The sequence below is a fragment of the Phoca vitulina genome, unplaced genomic scaffold, assembly GCF_004348235.1.
Source record: "Phoca vitulina isolate PV1807 unplaced genomic scaffold, GSC_HSeal_1.0 scaffold41, whole genome shotgun sequence".
In the NCBI taxonomy this organism is placed as follows: Eukaryota; Metazoa; Chordata; class Mammalia; order Carnivora; family Phocidae; genus Phoca; species Phoca vitulina.
The window spans coordinates 9,527,267-9,551,783 of NW_022589744.1; the positions used below are offsets into that span (position 1 = coordinate 9,527,267).

General features: G+C 49.0%; 1 protein-coding gene across 4 annotated transcripts in view; it reads right to left on the reverse strand.

The window, feature by feature from the left end:
- SLC39A11 (solute carrier family 39 member 11) overlaps nucleotides 1-24,190 on the reverse strand; it is a 326,016-nt gene extending 301,826 nt beyond the window's left edge. For all 4 annotated transcript variants that reach the window (XM_032429848.1, XM_032429847.1, XM_032429851.1 and 1 more), the window contains exons 1-3: nucleotides 24,099-24,190; nucleotides 20,634-20,752; nucleotides 15,745-15,783 (exon numbers count right to left, since the gene is read on the reverse strand). In XM_032429848.1, the coding sequence (XP_032285739.1) occupies nucleotides 15,745-15,783; nucleotides 20,634-20,741 (147 nt within the window). In that variant the 5' untranslated portion in view covers nucleotides 20,742-20,752; nucleotides 24,099-24,190. The remainder of the gene's footprint in view (nucleotides 1-15,744; nucleotides 15,784-20,633; nucleotides 20,753-24,098) is intronic.
- Between the last annotated feature and the right edge of the window lie 327 nt (nucleotides 24,191-24,517).

Genomic DNA, 24,517 nt, shown 5'->3' on the forward strand with positions numbered 1-24,517 from the left:
CAGTCCGCTCATGGACAAACCCCACCCCGCAGATCTCTTCACGCATAATTACAGAGTGCTCTGCAAATTCAGATGGGTAATCTACTTAAAGCTTATGCACAGCCAATGAATCTTTGCCCCTTCCTCCTGCCTTAAATACAATACTAATCTATTTTCCCCTTGCTTATGCATTTTAACAGATACGTATTTTTTTTCTAACCCCCTTCCCAACCACCCCCCCCACACCCCCGCCCCAGAGAACAACTAACTCACTTAGCCCCAGGGCTGTCATGGTTAATTTCTTACAAGAAGACCAGGGCTTCAGAAACTAAGAGGTTTCCAAAGAAACGCTACCAAAAAAAAAAAATCTGTGCAAGGTAAGCGTGCAAGCTTCCTTCCCTTCGCTCACTTGTCAAATGCACAATTCTCATGGCACTCACTCTCCATCGGGCCTGATGGTTCTATTCTGATTGCTGTTTGGCGAAGTCTGGAGAAACAGCTCATCGTGGCCCAGAGCCAAAGTCAAATGTGGAATTAAAAGCCAGGGCACCAAGACAGCAAAGATCAGCGTCCACCAGCAAGCTATTAAGGTTCCTGTCTCCCTGGTATTTTGTTCTCGCTTCGGTCTGGAGGGCACAGAGGTATTAAGCAGTCATGCCCTGATTTTCCCTTTCCACTCCGAGCACAAGGTAGGAGGGGAAGGATTTCAGTCTCGATGAAGCCGGGAGAGGCCTGGAGGTTACAGGACTTGCTGCTAATCACAGGGATTGTAAACAGCTTGGCCAGAAATGCAACCCAGGGCTCCCGCCTCACTGTCTGAGCCCAGCGCTCTTTATTACTGTGCAGGATCAAGCTCTGCGTCCTGGCCTCAGCTGCCCAGAGAGGGCTCCTCTCGCCCAGGAAAGTGGAGGTGTCACAGAGGTGTTCCTGAGGTCCCATTCCTTGGGGTAGGAGGCATCCAGGAGGGAGAGCCTGAGGCTGACACACCTCTCCAGGCCCTGGGAGAAGGCAGCTGAGGATCCTCAGCCTCTGGATGATAGCATCTCCCGTCTCCATGTACTCACCACCCCCGGGGGGCAGAGAGAGGCATAAATCCATAGTTCAGCACCATTCAGCTGCTCTGCCCGCACTCCCACCAGAGAAACACTAGGAGGGACCTTCCCTCCACCGCCCTGCCCTCAGCAACGTGCTCTTTATATCCTTAAATTATGTTCCTAAAATGAGGCAGAGACTCCCCTGGAAAGACAGAGTAGAATGGATGCCTGAACTTAAAAGGGAATTTTTTGACCCTTAAAAAAAAAAAATCAAAGTCATATAGGTTAAGGAAGCCAAGCAATGCTGAGGCGTGGAATATAAGTTAAGAACTGGTATTTGTCCCGGGCCCTTCCAATTCCACAGTGTGGACACACCCACTCTCAAAAGGTCACATGTCCCCCAAGAAAAGATTCCAGGGAGAGTACATTACTGTTAGCCACAGAATGTCACCTCACCCCATGCTAGTTCTTGCTTCGAGAACAGCGTAGCCCTCGTCCTGAGAAGCTAGTCCAAACACTTTCCTCTCAGGAGACCAGAACACACCCATGACGAATCTGGGCCCGTGAAGGTTCTGCTTCTCTGCCGCCCATGGAGCATGAGCATGAATTAAGCTTCACTGGGTCTTCAGATGTCTTCTTTGGGTGTTTGTTAGCAAATGGAATGAAAACCTAGAAAGAGACCTTCCTCTTACTCGATGGGAGTGATGCCCAAAGAGAAACTAAAAGCAGGATGGAGAAAACAGGACAAAGGGAGACCCAGCGTCGGGGGCCAGGGACTTCTAGAAATGGCAACAAAAAGGCAGCCAGCAACAGAAAAGGAATATTGATCCTGGGAGGGTAGACCATCAACAGGCATCACCTCTGCATGCATGGTGAGGCGGCAGAGGGTGGAGCAGAGCCATGATATTTTGCAGGCTCCTCCCACCAAGAACCCTCGAATCTGGGTGAGCCTTGCAACTTGCTCTGGCCAATAAAACATGAATAGAGATTTCGTGTAAGCTCCTGAGTCTAGGCCTCCAAGGCCTTACAGTTTCCACCTACTGACCCATGAACCACCATGTGGGACAGAGACCCAGAGGACAGGTAGAACCAAGGGCCCACAACTGTGAGGGAAGGCCTCCTGCACCCTCCAGCCTATTTGCACCAGCAGAAGACCCCACCTCGTGAGTGACCCAACGCAAGACCAGAAGAACTACCCAGCTGAGCCCCGCCAACTCAGAATCATAAGAAATAACAAATCGTTGTTGCCGTAAGCCACTAGGTTTTGGGGTGATTCCTAACTGGCACAAGGAGTGTGGGAGATGTTTGCCGTATCTGGAAGCACGTGGGCACATTTGCTATATGCTGACCACCCGACCTCCATTACTCCTACTTTGGCAACGGCACCTCGATTTTGCTTCAGAGGAAACATCTCCCCCACCCCCATTATTCATCATTTTTAGTCTTTGCTTTTCATCTACTGGGAGGAGGAGGAGGCCAGTAGATGTGGACAGGTCGCCCAGGCCTGGCCAATCAATACGCCACATTCCCATGGCCACGGCGGTTTGTGTCCGGGGATGAGCACACAACCCAAGTGACTCCCTGCCCATGAAAGTCAATTCCAAGGCCATTTAAGCTGGGGAAGGAAGACTCCTCCTCCCCTCGGATGTGAGACTGAGGGGATGTCGACAGAATATCCAAAAGTAGAGCCACACGGGGAAGAACAAGGCCAGGAAACAGAAAAACCCAGGCCCCGGGGATATCTTTGGATCTACAGAGTCTAACAGTATTATCTGAGTCAAGTTCTATGCCTGGTATTTTAAATGCATGGGCCAGTACATTTCTTTTTGTCCTATGCCAGATCGAGCTAGATTTTTCATCATCCATGGCCTCCAAAGCCCTGGCTGATAACAGAGATGGAGGGACTTTTTTTTTACTGCATACCCTCTGTACTACTTGAATCTCTTGCCAAGTTCATGTTTTACTCCTCCACTCTGAAGGAAACTAGTTAAAGAATGAATAACGCAGCTCATTTAAAAGAACAATATATACAAAATGTACAGAGAGAAGGTAAATCCATAATAGCATTAGGGCTCAAAGTTCTCTCTGCAATGGGTTGTATGGCCAAGAGGGCTAACTGCCTGCTCCAGTTTCTATTCTCCCCCATCCTTCAGTAACAGAATCCCACTGTCTGGCTGGGCACATGGCAGCACAGCTGAAAGACCATGTATCCTAGCCGTCCTTGCAGCGAGATGGGGGTCTTCTAATAAGTTCTGGCTGGTGAGCTGCAAGTGGAGCCGTCAGGCAAGACTTGCAGGGAATCTCCCTCCCACCTACCATCTGGAGGGTGGATGTGATGACCTGAGCTCCAGCAGCTACCTTGGGCCAGAAAGGCAAAGGCCTCCCTGTGGGGTAAAGCACTGAGTGGAAAAAGGAGCCTAGATCCCTGGGGACTCCAGCCACGGTCTCTGAATTTCTTCTGCATGAGAGTCTTCCTTGTTGAAGCCACTATTTGGGGGGGGGGGGGTCTCAGTTACTCTCAGTCAAAAGCAGAGTGAGCAGAAGGAAGCATCACCATCAGTACGACTAGCTGTAGGTGTCTGGTTGCCATGGAGACTACCCCGCCACACAGATTCCAAAGTACAAACCCACTCAAATGAGAAAGGCCCGATGTAAACTCCATCTCTTCTGTTTCTGGCAGAGGCCCCCTCACTCAGCCCATAAGCCAGGAGGCAACAGCAAATTCTCCAACAGCCCCAGGGGAAGGAGCCCCAGGAATACAGTAGCTGTGATGGGCTTGATCCTCTCTGGCTACCTGCGCAATCAGAGGGCTGCCAGGTCCTCTCAGTTCTCCAGCAGGACCGTCCTTTGCTCTCTCCCTTCCTAACTCTCTTGCCTCTGCCTGATTCAAGGCGCTAAGGGGTCCAGGCATCATCTAAAGTAATGCAAGAGGCTCTGATCTGCCTCTCTATCATGGCCTGCCCCTGCACGCTCCCTACGGCCACGCTCTCTGCCACCAACAGAATGCACTTCCTGAAAGTACAACTCTGGTCCCTTCACCCTCTCAAAAACCTCTATGGTTTCCCCACCAATCGAAAGAACAGAGCGCAGGGGCGCCTGGGTGGCTCAGTCGGTTGAGCATCTGCTTCTGGCTCCAGTCATGATCCCTGGGGTCCTCGAATGGAGCCCCACGTCGGGCTCCCTGCTCAGCAGGGAGTCTGCTTCTCCCTCTCCCTTTCCTGCTCCCCCTGCTTGTGCTCTCTCTCTCAAGTAAATAAATAAAATCTTTTTAAAAAAAAAAATAGAGAACAGAGCGCAGACTCCCTTCCACAGGGCCCCAACCTACGTTTCAGCCATCACCTTCCAACCAAACCAATTGCCATGCCTTCAACAGTCCTGTGTTTTCCACTGCTATGCTTTCAATATGCTGTTCTTTCTGCCCACAATTCACTTCCTTCCCCTGCTCCGTGCCCATCCCCAAGCTCTACTTATTTTTCCAACCTGGATTTCATCCTTGAAGAAATCTCCCCTAACTCCCTGACTAGAAGTAACCTCCCTGTCCGAGGCTTCCCATCTCCTTGTGTACATGACCTTCGCACAACCACATGCTGACCCATCTCACAGTGCCAGGAACCCAGCCAAGCTTAGCCCCTTGAAGGGCGGGATTGCATCTTGCTTCTTTACATACCCCCACAATGCCCACCACACAGTAGGCGCTCACTAACCGGTAGATGGATTGGCCTGAAGACAATCCTCTCCCTGTTCCCACCTTCCAAGCAGCCACTCCCCAAGGAAGGAAGGAAATTAATGGTTATTCTGCAAACAGAACACGTGTCTGGGCCATCTCTAAAATTGCACAGGCCCTTGACAAAGCTCTGATGACTGGCTCTTCTCCCTTCTTGTGAGTGAGCCCCCCCTGAAAAGCAATCATGAGCCATCCCACGGCAGGCTTTCCACAAAGCACTTGTGTTAATAACATGTGTCGAGATTTGGTCTTGGCAGGCAAAGGCTAAAGGACAAGACTTAACCAATATTAACTTTGATCCCTTGTACTCGGAGTATCTTGCAAAAGAGCTGACCCTCAGCAAATGCTTTGTGATGTGATTTGTACTAGGATGTCTATGAAAAATGATGTCAGTGACTCTCTCTTATTTAAATTGCAGCAGAAGACATTTAGGTTGGATAAGTTTCTAACAAGCTAGCTAAACACTCAATTAGGTTACCAAAAAAAAAAAAAAAAAAAGTGGAGACTGGCTTCATAAAAGTCTTGGGGAGCAAGCTACACTCCCACCAGCTGTCTGGATTTGGTGAAACATTGCCCTGTCAGATGGCACAGGGATGCCTGAGGTAACTCCCAGAAGGCCCTGCCCGTGCTGAGATTTTTCAGACAGAGTGCGATCTAAGGAGGACTGTGCATCAAGTGAGAATTTCAGCTCATGCTCAAGTTCTCCAAGCAGCAAAGATCGAGCCCTGCGTCTTTCTTTTGCATGTGCCAAGGAGCCCAGAGGAAGAGCCTGAGTTCCCAGCTGGTAGCTGTCCAGTATCACCTGACCAACTGGGAAACATAGCTGTGAGTACACCTGCCCCCTCCAACTCAGGCTGGTATCAAAACCAACCAGCCTTAGAGGCCAAGACAACTGTCAAGCACGGGGTGGACCATCCCAGCAGCCCACGGCAGGCAGGGGACCAAAGGCAGCAGGACCCCAGGGTTCCCCCATCCAGGTTCTAAGGCCCCATCCTCCACACCCAGTGCCCTCTCACCAGGGCCCCAACCCCACATATGGGCTCAGATGAACTCTTAGCCCCACAGCTACTTGGAACCTCTGAAAGGAGTCTGCTGCTTCCAAACACCAGTTCATCCTTCATTACACAGTGGTCCCCATTAGAACAGGGCCCCTCGGTGCGGGCTGCACACTTGGATCACCAAGGGAGCTCAAGAAACTACTGAAGCCTCATCCCAGCCCCAGAGATTTGGAGGTATTAGTCCAGGCTGTGTCAGACGCACTGAGCCTTTAAAAATTTTCCAGATGGTTCTATCATGCAGCCCAAGGGGAACCACTGTATCAGAATGAAGGGAGTTTCTCCAAAGCCAGAGAGAGAGCGCCTTGGAACTGAACTGCCCAGCATGTGAGGCCAAGTTAGCTCCCTCTGCTAGACCATGGATGCTGAGGACAGTTGCCAACTTGAGGTTGACTGGAGCTGGGAAACCTCGTTTTAGCTCACAATCTCAAATTGCACACTTTTGTCCTCAGCCATCTGTCTTGACACAGCGTGCCTTATGTGACAAGGAGATCAGAGCAAAATGCCCCATGTAATTCCCCATGCTTCCCTGCAAAGCCACCCCCTGAAGAGTCTTCAAAGGCCCACCCCAGTAAGGGGCAGCAGGAGCATCAATTTCACGAGCCAAGGCCAGCCCCCCCCCCCCCCCGCCCCAGCAAAACCCAGCTCCCCCAGGAGATCACCTGGTCAGGAATGTTCTGAGATGGCCAGCCCGGGCCCTGCAGGACACAGAGCTGTGGACACCTGCTCCGGCTCTTGGCACTGCAACCAGGCCTCAGAAAACCCTACCGTCAACACTAACCCGGGGGGTGGCAAACTTCTGTAAAGGGCCAGATAGTAAATACTTCAGGCTTTGCAGGCACAACAGCCCCCGTTGTGGTTCCTCACTGGGCCATTATACCGCACAAGCCACCGCAGACAATGTGAACAAACAAGCGTGTTTGGGTTCCAATAAATCTCTACTTACAAAAACAGGCAGTGCGCCCACCTCTCCACTAGACCGTAACTTCCTTAAAGACAGAGACCGCCTCCTAGCACTTCTTCAAATCCTCAGCACTTGGCACAGTGCCTGGAACACAACAGATCCTCTATCAATGCGGAATGAATGAATGAATGAATGAACGAACAGATGAAGGACAAATGAGCCAATCATCTTAAAGGAATATCTATTATACATTCACCTGCTCCTGCAGGGAGATGTGTTAAGACTTATTGTCTTTGGGGCACTCACATCTGACTACTGAAACTCAATCTCAAAGCCCTTTTTAATCTGCTGGTCATTTACATACACTCTCACCTCCCCCTTCATGGGAACAGGGAAGGGAGCCCCAAACAAAGAGGAACAGGGTTTCCCCAAGGAGAATGCCTGGCCAGATCTGTAGAGAAGGCCCAGGTCTGCAAGGAAGGGCAGAGGGGACAAGGGGGACGCAGGGGTTCCCAGGCCATGTGAGTGGAGCCTGAGGATGCACGTGGGGAAGGCGGGGAAGCCGGAGAATCCAAGCAACCATCCAGGGGCTTCTGGGCGGGCCTCGGAGCCACACAGACCTGCTGCTTAGCGGGGCAGGAGAATACATGTAGGCTCCTCCACGCAGACAAACGCTGTTACTTTCCATCACCGTAGACAGAAGGTAATGTATATCATTGTCCCCCCCACACTGTTTATAATGACATAGGAAATCTGAAGCATGAAATTGAAAAGAAAAAGCACAATAATAATAATAGTGATGGTCTGTCTCCTTCCTGAGTGCTTTTCTCCCCTTTCTCCTCTCTTCCTCCCTCACCTGGCCACCCCTCTTCCTGCAGCAAGACTTGGCTTTCCTCCCAACATCAAGTCAAGGTCAGGATGTGCCAGGAAAGAAGGCCCTCATCCTGCCGGCACATGTCACACCAGAGGAAGGGAAGGCCAAGGGACGGACCTGCCACCATATCGCCCTCATGCCCACAAGAAACATTGCTGTTTGGGGTTCCTGGGTGGCTCAGTCATTAAGCCTCTACCTTGGGCTCAGGTCATGAACCCAGAGTCCTGGGATCGAGCCCTGCATCGGGCTCCCTGCTCAGAGGGAAGCCTGCTTCTCCCTCTTCCCAACTGTGTTCCCTCTCTCGCTGTGTCTCTGTCAAATAAATAAATAAAATCTTAAAAAAAAAAGAAAAGGAAAGAAAGAAAGAAACACTGCTGTTTGGGGTCCAGGAGCACCAAGTCACAAGTCAGGCCTGTCCCCTGTGGTGCGTCCGGCATCGGCCCGTGCGTGGCAAGGTTTAAAAACACTCAGCCGAGACACAGAAGTTTTCCCATTGTAAACTGGCCATCTGAGTCCTTTAAAAATAGAATGCTTCGTGGGACACCTGGGAGGCTCATTCAGTGAAGTGTCCGACTCTTGATTTGGACTCAGGTCTTGATCTCAAGGTCGTGAGATCGAGCACCGAATCGGGCTCCGTGCTGGGCGTGAAGCCTGCTTAAGATTCTCTCTCCCTCACCCTCTGTTCCTTCCCACCCCCCCAAAAAAAATAAAAAAATAATAAAATGCTTCATCATGCAAACCTTCAGGGCCCCAACCCCTTGACCATGAGTTTGAGTGTGTCTTGCAGCGTCGCTACGCAAGAATCTTTGGTGGCAGGAGTGGTGGGTGCCCCTTACCAACCGTGCCAAGAACCTGGAGGGAGGCTGGGAATAGTCCTGGTTAGAGAAGAGCCCTTCCCTACATTTTTCTCTACACACCATGCTACGTGTAGCTGGTCAAATGAGACCCCAGGGGCAGGTAGCTCCCAGCCCCATCAAGCCAACCTGGTATTCCTCCTCACTTCTTGGCTGAGAACCAACCTCAAGGGCGGTCTTCATCCTAAAACAGACTAGCATCACCTCCCCGGTCATTGCATCTCAGTGCAAAACAAGACAACCTGCAGAGAACAGGATCGAGGAGGCCCTGGGGCTCCTCAGTTCCCCAAAGCTTGAAAAAGCAAATTTAAGAGAGGAGCTCTGCTCTGGACAACTGCCTTGATGCTTCCCAGGTGGTCTGTCCAATCAACATGATGCTGGGACAGGGTCTGCTCTAGGTGCAAGCATGGTCAACATCCCCAAGGGGTCATCCTGGGGTCTTCCATTCTTCTCAGCCTCATAAAGAGGAAAATCATGGCTCAGAGAAACAGACAGCAATGCTCCTGGTAGGAGCCCCATCAGGGCCTGTCTGCATGCTCCTCTCACGCCGTCCTGTGTTACACTGGCTGTGGCCCAGCCCGTTTCAGTGTCGCCCAAAAGACCTCACATTGAAAAATCTCCATTAGGACATATCAGGCCTCTCTACCTCTCAGGCAGGAAGACGGAGAAAAGGTATCAAGCAGTTACTACACACAGTCCGGGATCTGTGGGGCCAGGAGCCTGAAAGCTAGGATTTCTGAAGACCCCATCCAATGGCTGCTCCCCACACCCGGCTCTTCTCTCTCTACTATTTACTCTACAATAAACCTTTCCAGTGGATTACCTGAAACCTCCTCCCTGAATCCCTCATGCTACAAATTGAGTCCATTCTGCGCATCCATTTCTCCACGGAAATGGAGAACAGCTAGTCACCTGCATCCCTCCAGACTCCAAGGCCACCACTGGAGAGCGTCATTAACTTCCAACAGGGAGCCAGTTATTTGGAGAAAATATTATTCACCATGTGCTGCACAAAAACAGACTCAGCCAAAATCTCCTTAAGAAAATCATGTCTTTCATAAGAACCCGGCTCCCTATGGGATTAAATAATAGATATGAAATTGCCTCTTCGTGCCTACAAGTAAGCTGCTTGATTGGTAGGCTGTCTCTCTCTTCTGCAGGTTCCTGGTCCTATTTATTCCACACAAGTGCTTCTTCCTCGAGAGAAAATGTATATTGATTCAGAGATTCCTAGTTAATGTAAGTGTCACCAAAAAGAGACATCAGAACCTGGGCAAAGAAAATTAAAATGGTGACCCTGGATGTTCTGGCCTCTTCAAATTCATCTAAACGTTTATCTTTCGGGACAATGACTTCTTTCTCACTCAGATAAAAAGATAATCAATTGCATGTTTAAATTTGCCACTGAATAGGTTGAGTAGATGAACCAAAACTAACCGCAACGCTTCACAGTCGCCTTACGAGCAAAGGACACATGCTAACGAGCGCTGGAACCTGCCCCTTTAATGGTGCAGAACCAAGAAGCCGTTCATGAACCCAGTGTCAGCTCTCAGCAGTCAACTGAGGTTCAGGAAGACCAAGGAGCTTGCCCAAGGTCACACAGCTAAATGCTGGCAGCCCCTGACTTCTCGTCTGAGTTCGGTCCCAGCTCCACCCCTATCTAGTAATTTTCGATTCTGGGTAAGTCATTTACTCTCTCTGGATTTGTTTCCTGCCTGTAAATAGAGGCAACTGGACCAGACCTCAGCTGGGAGGCACTGTGGTTTAAGAGCGGAAGCCCTAGAGTCAGACCGTGTGTTCAAATCCTGACTCTGCTCATCTTGGGATCCAGAATGATTTATTTACACTCACTATGCCTAATTCCTCCTCTGTAAAGTGGTAAATAACTACCTGCTGTACACCTCACAGAGCACTACAAAAATGCAATTAGATGGTCTATGTGAAGTGCTCAGCAGAGCACCTTGTAAAAAAAAAAGGCGTGATAAATATTAGCTATTATAACCATCTAAAATCTTTTCCTGCTTTAATGTTGTAATATTCTAGGTTTCACTTTCTGCCTTTTTTTTTTTTTTTAATGGTAACATTTCTCCCCATGAAGTTCACACCTCAGGCAAGAATCAAGGGCAGACATGGGTACTGAGAAGAACAAGATAATGATTATTAAAGACTTAAAGAGTGATTTAAGGAGTCAGGAGGAAAAGAAGAAAAGGCAAATGGATTCTAAGAGGAGTCATTTAAGGAGAAGTGATTAATGCTTCCAAGGCCCTGCTAATGAGAAAAAACCACCTGTGAAATATCCCGCTAAGCACATTTAAAATGACATGTCCTTAGTCTTAGGAATCTCCTTTCTCAGTGCACAATTATATATCATAGAGATGTGTTACTGCAGCATTATACCAGATACGTATTTCAGAAAAGAAAATGCTGGGCGCCTGGGTGGCTCAGATGGTTAAGCGTCTGCCTTCGGCTCAGGTCATGATCTCAGGGTCCTGGGATCGAGTCCCGCATCGGGTTCCCTGCTCAGTGCAGAGCCTGCTTCTCCCTCTCCCTCTCCCTCTGCCACTCCCTCTGCTTGTGCTCTTCTGTCTATCTCTCTGTCAAATAAATAAATAAAATCTTTAAAAAAAAAAAAAAAAAAGAAAAGAAAATGCTAAGAAGAAGAAGAAGGAGAAGGAGGAGGAGAAGGAGAAGAAGGAGAAGGAGAAGCAGCAGCAGCGCACACACATAAACACACACACAGCTGCCCATGAAAACGTGTTACATCTGTGCTGAGTACAGTGGGACCCCAGTCAACTGGCTGATGGCTAGTTTTCCCTTTTCGTTTTTTCTTTTAAGATTTTATTTATTTAATTGAGAGAGAGAGCACGCACACAAGTGGGGGGACAGAGGCAGAGGGAGAGGGAGAAGCAGACCCCCAGCTTAGCAGGGAGCCCAATGCAGGGCTTGATCCCAGGACCCTGAGATCATGACCCGAGCTGAAGGCAGATGCTTCACTGACTGAGCCAGCCAGGTGCCCTGCTAGTTTTCCCTTTCCAAGATATTTATTCAAAGCGTCTCAGAGCTGTGAAGAATAAATACAAAAGCTGTGTTGAAGGATACCAAGCTCTGTGGCATGTTTATCCGGATACTTTGTATGTGCATGATAAAAGTTCTCTAAGGATCTGCTCAGGGCTAACAGTGGCGACCTCTGGGAAGCAAGGGGGAGAGGCAGGATGATTTTCTCCTCCTTCTCCTTCTTCTAACTTTAAATACATCTGTCTTTTTACACATTCCACTCTGTGACTAGAGAGGACACATCAAAATGCTCTAGACCTGGATTTCTTGGCATGGCACCACCGACACGTCAGTCTGGAAACTTCTTTGTGGTGGGGGCCATCCTGGGCACCGGAAGGTGTTTAGGTGCGCATCCCTGGCCCTTAGCCACTAGATATCAGTTTTGACAACCAAACATGCCAAATGTCTCCCGGGGGGTAAAAGCATCCCTCAGTTGAGAACTACCGTCCTAGCCAGCAAAATGGCCATATTCACTATAAATTATTCCATGATTACTACAAGCAGTTATTATAGCTCAGGCCCCTGGGGCTCTACTGTCTTTTCCCTAGTTTGGGGAAGCATTTATGAGAACTCACTACTAGTCACCAAGGCCACTGAAATTTCCTGCGTTTGAGCCTCAACTGTCTCCCACATCATGCTTTTACTTTTCTCCATGTATCTGCTGACCTTCCAGGAGTTCCTCTTATGGAACTACCCCAAGGTCAGTTTCAGAAAAGAAAATGCTAAGAAGAAGAAAAAGGAGAAGGAGGAGGAGAAGAAGGAGAAGATGAAGCAGCGTGCACACACAGATAATTTTTTAGAATCTCTTTTTTTAACCAACTACATTAAAAATCAGAAGTAAAACTATTTTGTTTTAGATCCTCATACTTAAATGACCACAATACACTGGCCTGATGATTTCATCTTAAATGTTCATGTTTCATGCTCCCAAATTCATTCTGACATGTCCTGAAGACTATTGTCCTCTGCTTTTGCTTGTTTCCTTTCTTGTTTCACATCGGTTTTTGGTTTTTGCTATGTAAATCTTACAGTGGCTTTTGCCCTAAAAGAACAAACTAGAGGGACACCTGCGTGGGTCAGTCATTAAGCATCTGCCTTCAGCTCAGGTCATGATCGTGGAATCCTGGGATCAAGTCCCGCATCGGGCTCCCTGCTCAGTGGGGAGTCTGCTTCTCCCTCTGCCTGCCGCTCCCCCTGCTTGTGCTCTCACTTTCTCTCTCTCTTTCTCTCGCTCTATCTCAAATAAATAAATAAAATCTTAAAAAAACAATAAAAAAACAACAAACTAGAACAGGAGACACAAATGCCTAGTCAAAAGCAGAAAGACAGCACAGAACAGAGTTCTTCAAACTCTGTATCTATGTAACCCTTGTAAGAATTTTTAAAGACTAGGTACCTCCTCACTTCTTTTAAAATTGACATTTAAAATATTTTCATCTTGGGGCGCCTGGGTGGCTCAGTTGGTTAAGCGACTGCCTTCGGCTCAGGTCATGATCCTGGAGACCCTGGATCGAGTCCCGCATCAGGCTCCCTGCTCGGCAGGGAGTCTGCTTCTCCCTCTGACCCTCCCCCCTCTCATGTACTCGCTCTCTCTCATTCTCTCTCTCTCAAATAAATAAATAAAATCTTTAAAAAAAATAAAAATAAAAATAAAATAAAATAAAATAAAATAAAATATTTTCATCTTGAGTTTAAAGAGTTGCAAAAGATGTAATTTCTGGCCTATAGTGATTTCTTTAAATAAAACTGTTTCATCAGTCAATTAAATGTATCCGCTGGGATCTAAATGGCAGAGGGATTTGATTCCCACCATTATCCACTGAAAAATCTATATAAACTACACTGTATGTTGTGTTACGTACTCTTCTGTTCACAGGCTATTTTCTAAACACACAAATAAGCACAAGCAAGCCCTTCTTCAAAAGTCCAAAAACTTACATCATTCCTTTTTCTCCTAGACTTATGTTTCAATTCCATTTCCCCACAGAATTTCTCCTAAAGCAACTTATATTTTATGCTAGAAAGTCTATTATTGATTTCTTTACCCTACTTCTTTGCAATATAATTTAATTTTTAGGAAAATCCATGTAAGCCTAGGGCTCTAACTGCTTAAGTAACAATTTCCTGGATTGAGTTACCATTACAACTATAAGTGGTAGGGAATAGATCTCTAACCACAAAAATATAACACAGTTTTATAATTATTAAGTATTAAAAAGCAAAATATTCTTGGAAATGCATATTTCCATGGATGTGCCCTTTTCCTTGTTTTTTCAATTCATTCAGATATCCGTGGACAAATATTAAGTGGTCATCGCTAGAATCAGGGACAGCTGGGAATCAATTTTATTTCTATTTTTCTTTTCTTTCTTCTTTTTCTTTTTTAAATGTAAGCAAAAAGAAAATGTGTTCACATAAAGAAGAGGATGGGGAAAAAATAGATACTTGGTTACAATACTGTCCTTTTGTTCTCTGAATTTTATCCAAATTACAGGCCCCAAATCTCAGAGTGGTCCATCAGGGAAAACTACTTTTAAGGATCTCTGTGCTAACAATTGGATTAGATCCACAGTCAAAGGACCAGACAGCATCTGCACCGCTGGAGGATTTGTGCCCAGTGATCAGTGATGAGAGGACTCACTTTCTCCACATCAGCACAACATCCCAAGGGTCCCCCTTACACGTGGAGATTTTGCCACCCAGAGACAAGGTAATAAGGGAAGAGTGTGTCTTTCTTTTGGAAAGCGGGGGAGAGCAAACGTGTAAGGGAATGCGGGCAAGGGGAACCGGCTGCCAGAGCATCCTCAGGCAGAGCGGTTTTAAGAAAGAGAGCCTGCGGATGCCGAGGACCTGGAAATGGATTTTGTGAACACTATCCGTTCCCCTGTGCGCCACCCGGAAGACCTCTGTGTGCTCTGGAAGGTCCACGGACCCCAGTGTGATGGCTGCTGACTTAGGTGACCTCTGGGAGACCCCAGATCATAGGACTGTACAAACAGGACAAAGGAACCACATCCTGATTAACCAAAAGAGAAAACCACATGTTACATGACTTCTGGTGGGACGGACACACTCGGAACACGCGGCATCACCAGGGCACATTCATGCCTGGAAAACAGGCTCTGAAGTCACCAAACCCCAGAGTCTAATGCCCAGCGCACAGGAGATCAGGGGGGCCTGGGGAACAAGGGAGACAGCCCCCCCGCCCCAGGAAGCCATTAGCCAAATAGCTAAATTCACAACATGGAATACTCTATGGGTATAAATGACCCAGTTTCTCCAACAAATTACTACAGTGGAAAAAAAAAAAAAATGAGATTGTTCAAGAATAAAAGACCCTGAAAAGATGTAACAAAAATTCAATGTGAAAATCTTGTTCGGATGCCGATTCTAACAAAACAATTTTCGATGACCCCTTTGAAAAAAAAATGGTGGGAATCATTATGAACGTGGACTGGGTGTTAGGTTACAGTAAGGAATTGCTAATTTGGGTAAGTGTGATAAGAGGATTATGTTGTTAAAAAAAAAAAGTAAAGTCATTCAGTTAGAGATGTGGATTGAATTTACAGGTAAAATTACATGATGTCTTGGATTTGCTTTTACGAAATATTCCAACCTCTCAAGAAGGTTGGGGGAAGGGGCACCTGGGTGGCTCAGTCATTAAGCGTCTGCCTTCGGCTCAGGTCATGATCCCAGGGTCCTGGGATCGAGTCCCGCATCGGGCTCCCTGCTGAGCGGGAAGCCTGCTTCTCCCTCTCCCACTCCCCCTGCTTGTGTTCCCTCTCTGGCTATGTCTCTCTCTGTCAAATAAATAAAATCTTTAAAAAAAAAAAAAGAAGGTTGGGGGAAGTCAGAAGAAATGCGATTAGCAAATCAGTAATGCTTGAAGCTGAATGATGGCTACAGGGGATTCTGTCCATTTTTTTTTTTACATGTTTGGAGATGTCAGTAACAAAAGGATTTTTCAGGGGAAGGTGAAAGAAAGAATATTTAATTAGCACCAAGGAGAACCTGAGGCCCTTCCTAAATACCATCTTATTTCACAAGTGCTGAGATAGCTGCCCAACAAGCAAGCCTCCCTTCTGGTCTCAGAGGCAGGGGCATTCAATAAGCTGGCCAATAAGTAGGGGCAGAGATAAGAAGGGACCTGGAGACCACAGAGATGCATCTAGGTTGCATGGAGAGAGCCTAGAAATACCCCCTTGGCAGAGAAATGTCAGAATAAACACATCTCTGTTTACATCGCTCCTACCACACGTTACTTACCCCTGCAGCAAAGCCAAGACTTCCATCCAAGATCCGCCTCTGAAAATATAAACAAGATGTTTCAAATTCTAAGGGATGTTTCTGGGGATAAAAGGAAACCATAAGACCTCAGAGAGCTACATGAATAAAGACTGGCCCGGGCCTGAGTTTGCCAACCTGTCTGCAGGCCTGGATCAGAGCCTTTATAACATGGGCCAAGAACCAAGGGAAAAAAAAATTGTTTGAACCTTCCATCCAACCCACAGCCCATCAGAGTGTTTTTTCAGGGACGCCTGGCTTCCACTGGCCCATATGTTGCCTTCGACCTGGCTCTCCTGTGAATTATAACTATAAACCTTAATTAAGTAGCTGGCCTAAAAGATAGAAATTGACAAGTGTTCATGGGGACCAGGGGGGCCAACCAAAACTCTCCCACAGTGCAGCTGGGGGTACAAAATGGCACAGCCACATTGGAAAAACGAACTGGCAGCATCCACTAGCAGTGAACATAGGTGTCCCCTAGGACCCAGCAGCGCCGCTCCTGAGCAGTGAAATCATCACCTAACAGCAACGCATACTTGGGAGTCACCAAACACAGGTACAAAAAAGCTCTCAGCAGCAGTACTTGGGAGAGCCAAACTAGAAGCTACCCAAATGCCCACCAACAGTAGAATGGAGACATCAATTAGGAGGTATTCATACAACAGAATGCCACATGGCAATGAGAGCACACACGATATATATATGAATGAAGCCCATAATCAGGCAGGGTAAACTGGAAAATAAACAGCGTGGAATCAGCCAGACACAGAAGAGCACATACTATATGATTACTCCATTTATATAATGTAGAAACACACAGAAAACTAATCTCTGCTGTCAGAGGCCAGGAGAGGGACTGCCCTTGCAGTGGAGGTCGGTGGGGGCGGAGGGGGTGTACGGGGGGGCGGGGGGGCAGGGGGAGGGGGGAGGGACTGGAAATGAGCCTGAAAGGCTGCTGGGGGGCTGGTACTGTTCTAGTTCTTGAGCTGAGTACTAGTTTCATAGGAAGCCATGAAAAATCATCAGGCTGTAAAATATGCACTTTTCTATATGCATTTTATATTTCTAATTTAAAAACATTTGTTTAACTTCATAGTCTACGTTAGGGGTATCATCTATAGCCACATGGACATGTTACAGGCATGCTGGGTTGCTGATGGCCCCAACCCTTGAGACTCCCAGTGACGCTGGGTAGCTAGGACCACTGGCTCAGCCCTCTCCCTCCTCTGAGTGGCTTCAGGGTAGATGGAAGGGATTGACTCCAGGCAGCCGCACAAATGACATTCTTCTCTAGGCATGCCATGACAGGAGCAAAGCTGGCCTAACCAAATAATTTAATCAAACCAAACAGATCTAATAAAGAAGTCAGGTAACATTATTCTACCAGCATTCATCTGGATCTTGAAAGGAGAAAAAATGTACTTTTTTAAATGTCACTAAAGCCTTGATTCCACTTTTAGACATTTATTTCAAGGGATTAATCAGATACATGCTCAAAGGTTTATGTCCATCATAAAGGTATTTCTAAAAAAAAAAAAAAATCAAGAAAAAAGGACATAACCTAATTGTCCAGCAGTTGAGGAACGGCTAAACTATAATGCATCCTTAGGACAGAACATGACACAGCCAGTTAAGTAACCCAAGTGATTGAAATAATCAAAGTCATCAAAAAGCCATTTAGGGATGTAGGAGGAATGCTTGTGATATCAAGTGAGGAAAACTGGTTATAAAACATTACATACCATTTGGTCCCTATCATGTAAAGAAACAGATAGGCATAAATTTGTGTATACTCAAATATAACCAAACAAATCTGAACAAATAGGTTCAGGTTTTTTTTCTGAGAAGTGGGATCAGACACTTTTTTTATTGTTTATTGTTTATAGCAGCAGCATCCACAATAGCCAAACTATGGAAAGAGCCCAGATGTCCATTGACAGATGAATAAATAAAGAAGATGTGGGGGGCGAGGTGTGTGTGTGTGTGTGTGTGTGTGTGTAGTTATTTGGTTATATACACTATGGAATACTACTCATCCATCAAAAAGAATGAAATCTTATCATTTGCAACAACGTGGACAGAACTAGAGTGTATTATGCTAAGCGAAGTAAGTCAGGGTAAGACAAATACTATATGATTTCACTCATATGTGGAATTTAAGAAACAAAACATGAACACGGGAAGGAATGGAAAAATAAAATAAGATGAAAATTGAGAGGGAGGCAAACCTAAGAGACTCTTAACTATAGGGAACGAACTGAGGGCTGCTGGAGGGGAGTTCAGGGGGGATGGGGTAACTGGGGGATGGGCATTAAGGAGGGCACGTGATGGAATGAGCTCTGGGAGTTCTATGCCACTGAGGAACACTAAATTCTACCCCAGAAACTAATAAAAAGTAAATAAATAAAAATAAATTTAAAAAGAAACTTTTTATATCTTTAAGCTTTTCCATTCTTTACAAGCTTCCTACAATTAAAATATATTTTAAAGGAAGAAAACAAATTTTGAGTGAAGCCACTTCGGAGAGCAGCGGTGGAGAGCAGAGTCCGCGTGTCTACCAGCCCAAGGGATCCTTGTTGCAGCGCCCCCCTTAGCCAAATGAAAACGGAGGTCAGCTCAGGGCGCCGGAGCACATCTCTGGGGGCTCCTGTCTTGGGCCACCTTTCTCCCAAGAGCAAGCCTCTTCCTGCTCCTCACGCCCACTTCCTGTGCAGAAAGGGTTAACGTAGGCGCCCCCCCCCCCCCCCCCCCCTGCTCCCTTTGCAAGGTCCTGCTTGCAAGGCTGGTCCTTGGCTGGCTCCTGGGGACTTGGGACTTGAACCGCTCCCTCCATTCGCTGGTAAGGGTGGGTCAGTGTGCCTACACTGTTTTCCAAACAGGGTGACAGGTAGGGGACACCTGCTTTCTTCCCTCAAGTCTCGAATTTCAGCAGCCTAGAGCGCCTTCGTGACCAGCCCCAGGTAGAATAGTCAGAGGCTGAGGCTCTCAAGGGTGCCCTGGGTGGACACATCACACATGTGTTACTGTATTTTTGTTTCTGGGGGAAGGAGAACTCAGAGGGTGGCCCTCACAGGAGGCAGGGAGCATCAGAAGCCTGTGCCCAGACTTCCCCAGACTCCGCCTGTCTCTTTCTCCTGCTGATCCTTCCAATGTTAAACCTTAGCCGTGAGTACAACTATAAGCTGAGTGGCATGGATCCTTCTAGTGAATCACCAAACGTGGTGGTGGTCTTGGGGAATATGCCTTGCACACAGAAGTTTTCAGCAATTTCTCCTGCTGATCTCGGTGGTTACACTAACACGAGACAAATTAGGGGCTCTGAGGCTCCAAAGGGGATGGGGGCACCTCTGTGAAGAAGGGAAGGCACCTCTTCCCTCCCGAAGAGCCCCCACAGCATTGGCCAGGGCCACATGGGGCTCCGGGGCCCCACCCACCACGGTGCTGCCTTTTCCCCAGCCCTCCACAGGGCAGCCCAGCCCAGTGCGGCTCAGGCCTCGCCTCATTGCAAAATAACTGGGGAAGATAAAACCATGGGCCTCTCTGCCCAAGAAGGGCACAAAGATGGCATGGCTAGGCTGTCGTGAAGGAGGAAGAAGGTTCGGTGACCTGGTGGCCCTCTCCTCTGCCTCCTCCGTGTTTCTCATTCAGGGACCGGCTTTCGAAAGTTTTCACTACCTCTCAACAGCAAGCAGGGATCCAGGCTGTGTGTCTTGAGTTCTGTGTTTCTGATAGGCTCCAAACCTCCCACGGAGGGGTGGGGGAACGTCGGATCTTACGTGACATCAAATACCTGTCTTACTGGTCTCCAACACAAGAGCATCTGGCTTGCCAACTTCCTAGACTGTGTTTTCGTTTCCAGATCCGGCTCACAGCATGTTTAAATGGATCTTAAATCCCTTACTCGCTTATCACTGCTACCAATTTCTAAGGCTGCCTGCTGAACGATGCAGGGACTTTGTATTCCTCAAGGCACAGATGGATCCATCGCTCTAGGCCTATGGCCTGAGGGGGTCAAGGGCTGGAGAAAGGAAAGGAATCTCAGGCAGGTGAGGGGGGTGGGGGTTGTGGAGGAGTGGGGTGGGGTATGTGGCGTGTATTGTGGGGGATGAGTGGGGAGTGCGGGGGCTGTGAGGTATGTGTGTGGGCTACGTGAGGGTATATGGGATGTACGGGGTGGGGGACATATGGAGGGTTGGGGTGTGCATGTGGAGGGATGGGGGCATAGGAGTGTGTGTGGGGTATGTAGGCGTGTGTAGAGTATGGGGGAGGGAGAATGTGGGGAGACAGGATATAGGGGCCCATGGGGTATGTGGGGGTGAGGCATGCAGGCACAAGGGTGAGTGAGGGTGCTGGGGGGAAGGGTAGAGGATGTGCAGGGGTGAGGGGTGGGAAGGGAGTCAGCAGGGGCATGGGGAGATGAGTCTGTGTGTATTCATCCCAAAGCGGGCCGGGGAGGGAATGAAAAGATGGGATAAATGAGAACAGATACCCTTCCTTCCCCCCCAGGGTCTGCCATCACCCCAGCCAGGCCAGCTAAACAACCAAACTGAGCTTCTGCACCAGGCCTGAAGGAGACTAGCCAGAAGCTAGAAACCACGCAGGGGCTAAAGGAGGCTTAATAACTTAATAATCCTTCCTACTCCCTTCACACCGGGAGGGGAGTAGCTGCAGACACCTGCCCTCCTGGCCTGGTAGGGAGAGCAGGAGAAGAAAACAGGACAGAGAACAAACATCCCCTACAACCTGGAGGTGTGGCCAGTGGCATGAAAGAAGGAGTCTGCAACCCGGCCAAGGTTGTGGTTTTCCAGCTTGCTAAAAGTCCCCGCCACCCCGCCCCCAAACCTCAGAACCGAAGCAAAGCAACTCACCTGTCCACTAGAGAATACGAACACGAGAGCTGCCCCGGCTGCCGTCAGCCCCCATGTGAATAAAGTCCCCAGCAGCGCCTGGAGCACAGAGCTTTGGCCTTGGAGCATGCTGGATACGGCTGTGTGCAGAAGAGCAGGAGAGGGTCAGCCACCCGCAGTCCCTTTCAGGGACGCCCACATGCGCTAAGGTGTCCTAACACCCTCCACCTGGGCTGGCCTGTAATCTGGGTCGGTGCGATGCACCTTTCGGCCACGCCATCCCTCCACGGAGTCAGGCCGAGCCTCTCCATCCAGGCCCACCACGTGTCAGAAATCATCCAACCCTGAAAGGACAGACCTGGGGCTACCTAGGGAGATGCCAGGGGAGCCCACGGAAGAGGTTAGGACATTGGGACAGAGTTCCAAAGAGAAGAAGCTCACAGAATGTGGATTATTTAGCCGGGAGGAAGAGAGCACAGGAGGATCTGATTACAGCCTTCCAGCACATTCTGCCTACTCTTATCTGCCCTTGTCCATCATTTGTTCTCTCTCCTCCGAATACAGGTGACTAACTCAGATTCTCCCTTGAACCTCTCCCTCCTAAGTCCTGACCAAACCTTCAATGGCTCCCCACGGAGGCTCCTGTGGCAGCCCCCCTGTGACTTGCCAAGGGCATGCGCCCCAACTGCCGTCCAACTAACCCGTCGACTCTTCAACCGCTACCCCCTGTGTGGGCCCTGTACTCTGGCCCAGCTGAGTCATTGATGACACCCTCAACAAGTCCCAGATGGTCCCGGCTCCAAGTCACTCTTCATCCGGTTCCCTCCTAGAATGCCTTCGTCCTTCCTTCTCTGCCGCCAGCCGACCCAGGGCAGATTCTGCTGCCCACCTGATGCCAGCGTGGACTCCATGCTTTCCAGAGCCCCCTCCACTCCCATCCCAGTGCCCATCTGCGGTGCTTCTTTGTGCAGGCTTGCCTCCTTCATCTTTGATATCGTTAGCTGAAGAACAGGGACGGTGCCTTCTCACACTTGGCACCCCAGTAAAATCGGGCTTCCTGGCATCTGAAAAATACCTGTTGTATCGAAAAGAGCCAGCTTACCTTGATAGGACACTCAGCAAGGACAAGGAGATGGAGCTCTAAGTGGCATTTCCCTGTCAACTGAGCACACCACTGCTGAAATGGAACTTCTACCACTGCCCACCAAGGAGTGAAAGGGAAGTACCATTTCCTCTTGGTTTTGCTCAGAGAACCTCCTCTGGGCTTTAGCACATTTGAAATTCTAGCTCTGAAATGACAGGGAATCAGACTCTTGCTGTGGAAAGTTACAGGGCAGAGAAACCCATTTGTTGAAAAGCCCTGTGTACACAAACATCAGGGCTCAGAGCCTCATCTCAAAGGGCTCATTCAGCTGCCCACTGGTCTTCCAGCACCCACAGAGCTGGACATGACCCAGTGGGCTCAGACCTGCCACGTCCCAACACTCTGTGAGCAACCAGGAGCCCTGGGCTTGCAGCTCAAGAGCTAGAGACGCTGACTCTGTTAACCCTATAAGAAAACTGTGGCAGAGGCTGGCCGGGGCCCTTATGCCGAAGGGCTCGGCAGCACAGCTAGGATTCCAACGTGGTAAGGCTGTGAGTCTCTGCAAACCCAGGTGAGCCCAGGTGAGCCCAGGTGAGCCCAGGCTCAGCTCCGAAGCCAGGACGCCTCTAGGAGAAACAGCATCTATGGATTCGGACTGTGTCTGAATAAAACTCAGGACGGTGACTGTACCAAATAAAGAAAAAACACTGTATTTTTTTTAAAAACCCGCCTATCTACATACTTCATCTTGTTAAGTGTCACCCTAAAATGAGTGGTTCGTGTTTGTTTGTAAACCAAGACATCTGGATCATGACACCACCCTTCTATTTCTAGCTGATAAAATCTGTGGATAAAATCTGAAACAGCATTTACAAAGGCCTATAGCTATCATCCTCTTAGTACTTATCATCTGAGACAGGTCAAAAAAGAAAAACAACCTTTTTTTTTTTTCAGTATTGAATGTGCCTTTCAACAGCTAAGAAAACAGAAAAGAGGAAGCCATTTCCATTTGCCAACAGGCCAAAGTCAACGTGGGGTTTATGGGCCAGCCAACAAGAGAGCTCTGGGTGTTCCTGGGGGCTAGTGGGAGGGAAAGCACTATCCTAGCCTGTCTCCATTTACCTGAGCACCCGAGACATAAGGAAAAGGGACAGCGAGGCCATGCACATCCTTTCCATCCCAAGAGTCACAGTATTTACCAATGATAATGCCAGCCCAGTGCCCCCAGGAGAAGTTTCTTCCATTTGCTATTTTAAATCCTCACTCCTGGAAGGGTGATCTGAGCTGGTCCCACCTTGGGAAATGCAGGCTCTCAGGCTGAATCAGAATCTGCATTTTTTTCAAGTTCTGTGAGGGATTCTCACACGCGTTGCAGTGCAAAGCACTAGTCTACGACAGAGACCCAGAGCTTTGAAAGTGAGTTCTCCTGCCCTACGAGGGAGGGACTGGCCAGGCTGACGCGGAATCTCAAGAGAAGGAAACGTTTTCTCCAATAGGTCGACCAGTTGCACCTGGAGGACAGGAGCGCCAGTCATAGTCCCTCAAAATCAGCTTCCACGATGGGGCTCAGACTTCCTTGTGAGCCGGATGTTAACACATAAACCTTGATTAATTTGCAAGAGTGAGGATTATTCCCTGCCCTCCCCAACTTTAAAGATGCCAACACCACCCAACCTGTGTCCACATTCTGCTACGACCGCGGAGGAGGGGACCCTGACAGAGGATTTCTTGCTTTTCTCTCCTCGCAAACCTGTTGCCCTGCTTCCAAGAGCCTCAAGATGTTGGTGATGTTGCAGAGGTGGGAAAAGCACCTAATAAAACTGCACACATACACGGCCCGACTCCACGAGGAGAATCCAGCAACGGGACTCGGGTTTGGGCCGATGGGACTGTAGGAAAAGTTCTCTAATACCTCGCTGCTCAAAGTGCGGTCCGTGGACCACGGACCCAGGGAGGGGTTAGCAATGCACAAGCTCAGGCCTGCTGCATGGTCGCCAGATTCCCAGTCAAGTTCGAGAGGCCGTGCTGACCCCCAGAATGAGCGGGAGGGAATGAGCGGGAGGGGGAATTGTAGCCACCTCTGCTCCCGGGGCCCCGGGGGGCCCCCACATGCCCACGGGGACGCACTGAACAAAGAGGATTTGGTGAGCCACTGTTAAAGGAAGGCAGGTCAACACCCTCCATCTGACCCTGGCCAGAGGCAGAGGGGGCTCCGGGCGGCCTTGCCCTCCTCGGCCACCTGCCACAGCCGCCCTGCTTCTCCTCCGACCCCCTCCTCTACCCCCGGGGGCGCCCCCTTCCAAACTCCATTTCGCCCTTCCAAGTCCCACGCTCTCCTGCTGGCCCCAGACCCCGGGCCTCCAGCCCAACCAAGGCGCTGAAGGGAGAAAAAGCTGACTCACTACGGTGCCCTCTCAAGCCCCCACTCCACTTCCATCAGCCCCGCTGCCGCTGGCTCGGCCGGCTCCACTCCCGAAGTCACTTCCTGCTTCCCTCCCGGCACACGTGTCCCTCCAGCCACCAGGCCCCTCCCCGCCCGGCTGCGACTGGCAGATCCCGCCCGAAGAATAAATTCTCTGGTTCACAGCCCTCTGCAGGCTAGGGAACAGATGGGGCGGGTAGAACAGAGCCCCGAGGCCAAGCGGAGAACATTCTGCATGCCTAAGACTCCACAGTCTCCTATGAAGCCACAGAAATCCCGCAAAGAGCACCTTGTAACGTCCCTGACATCATTTATGTCACTACACTTAGCAGCTGAGTCCGAGGCCCTGAGTGAGCAGCAGAGCAGGATGTGTTGGGGGGAGGGAGGGGATCCCCTCCC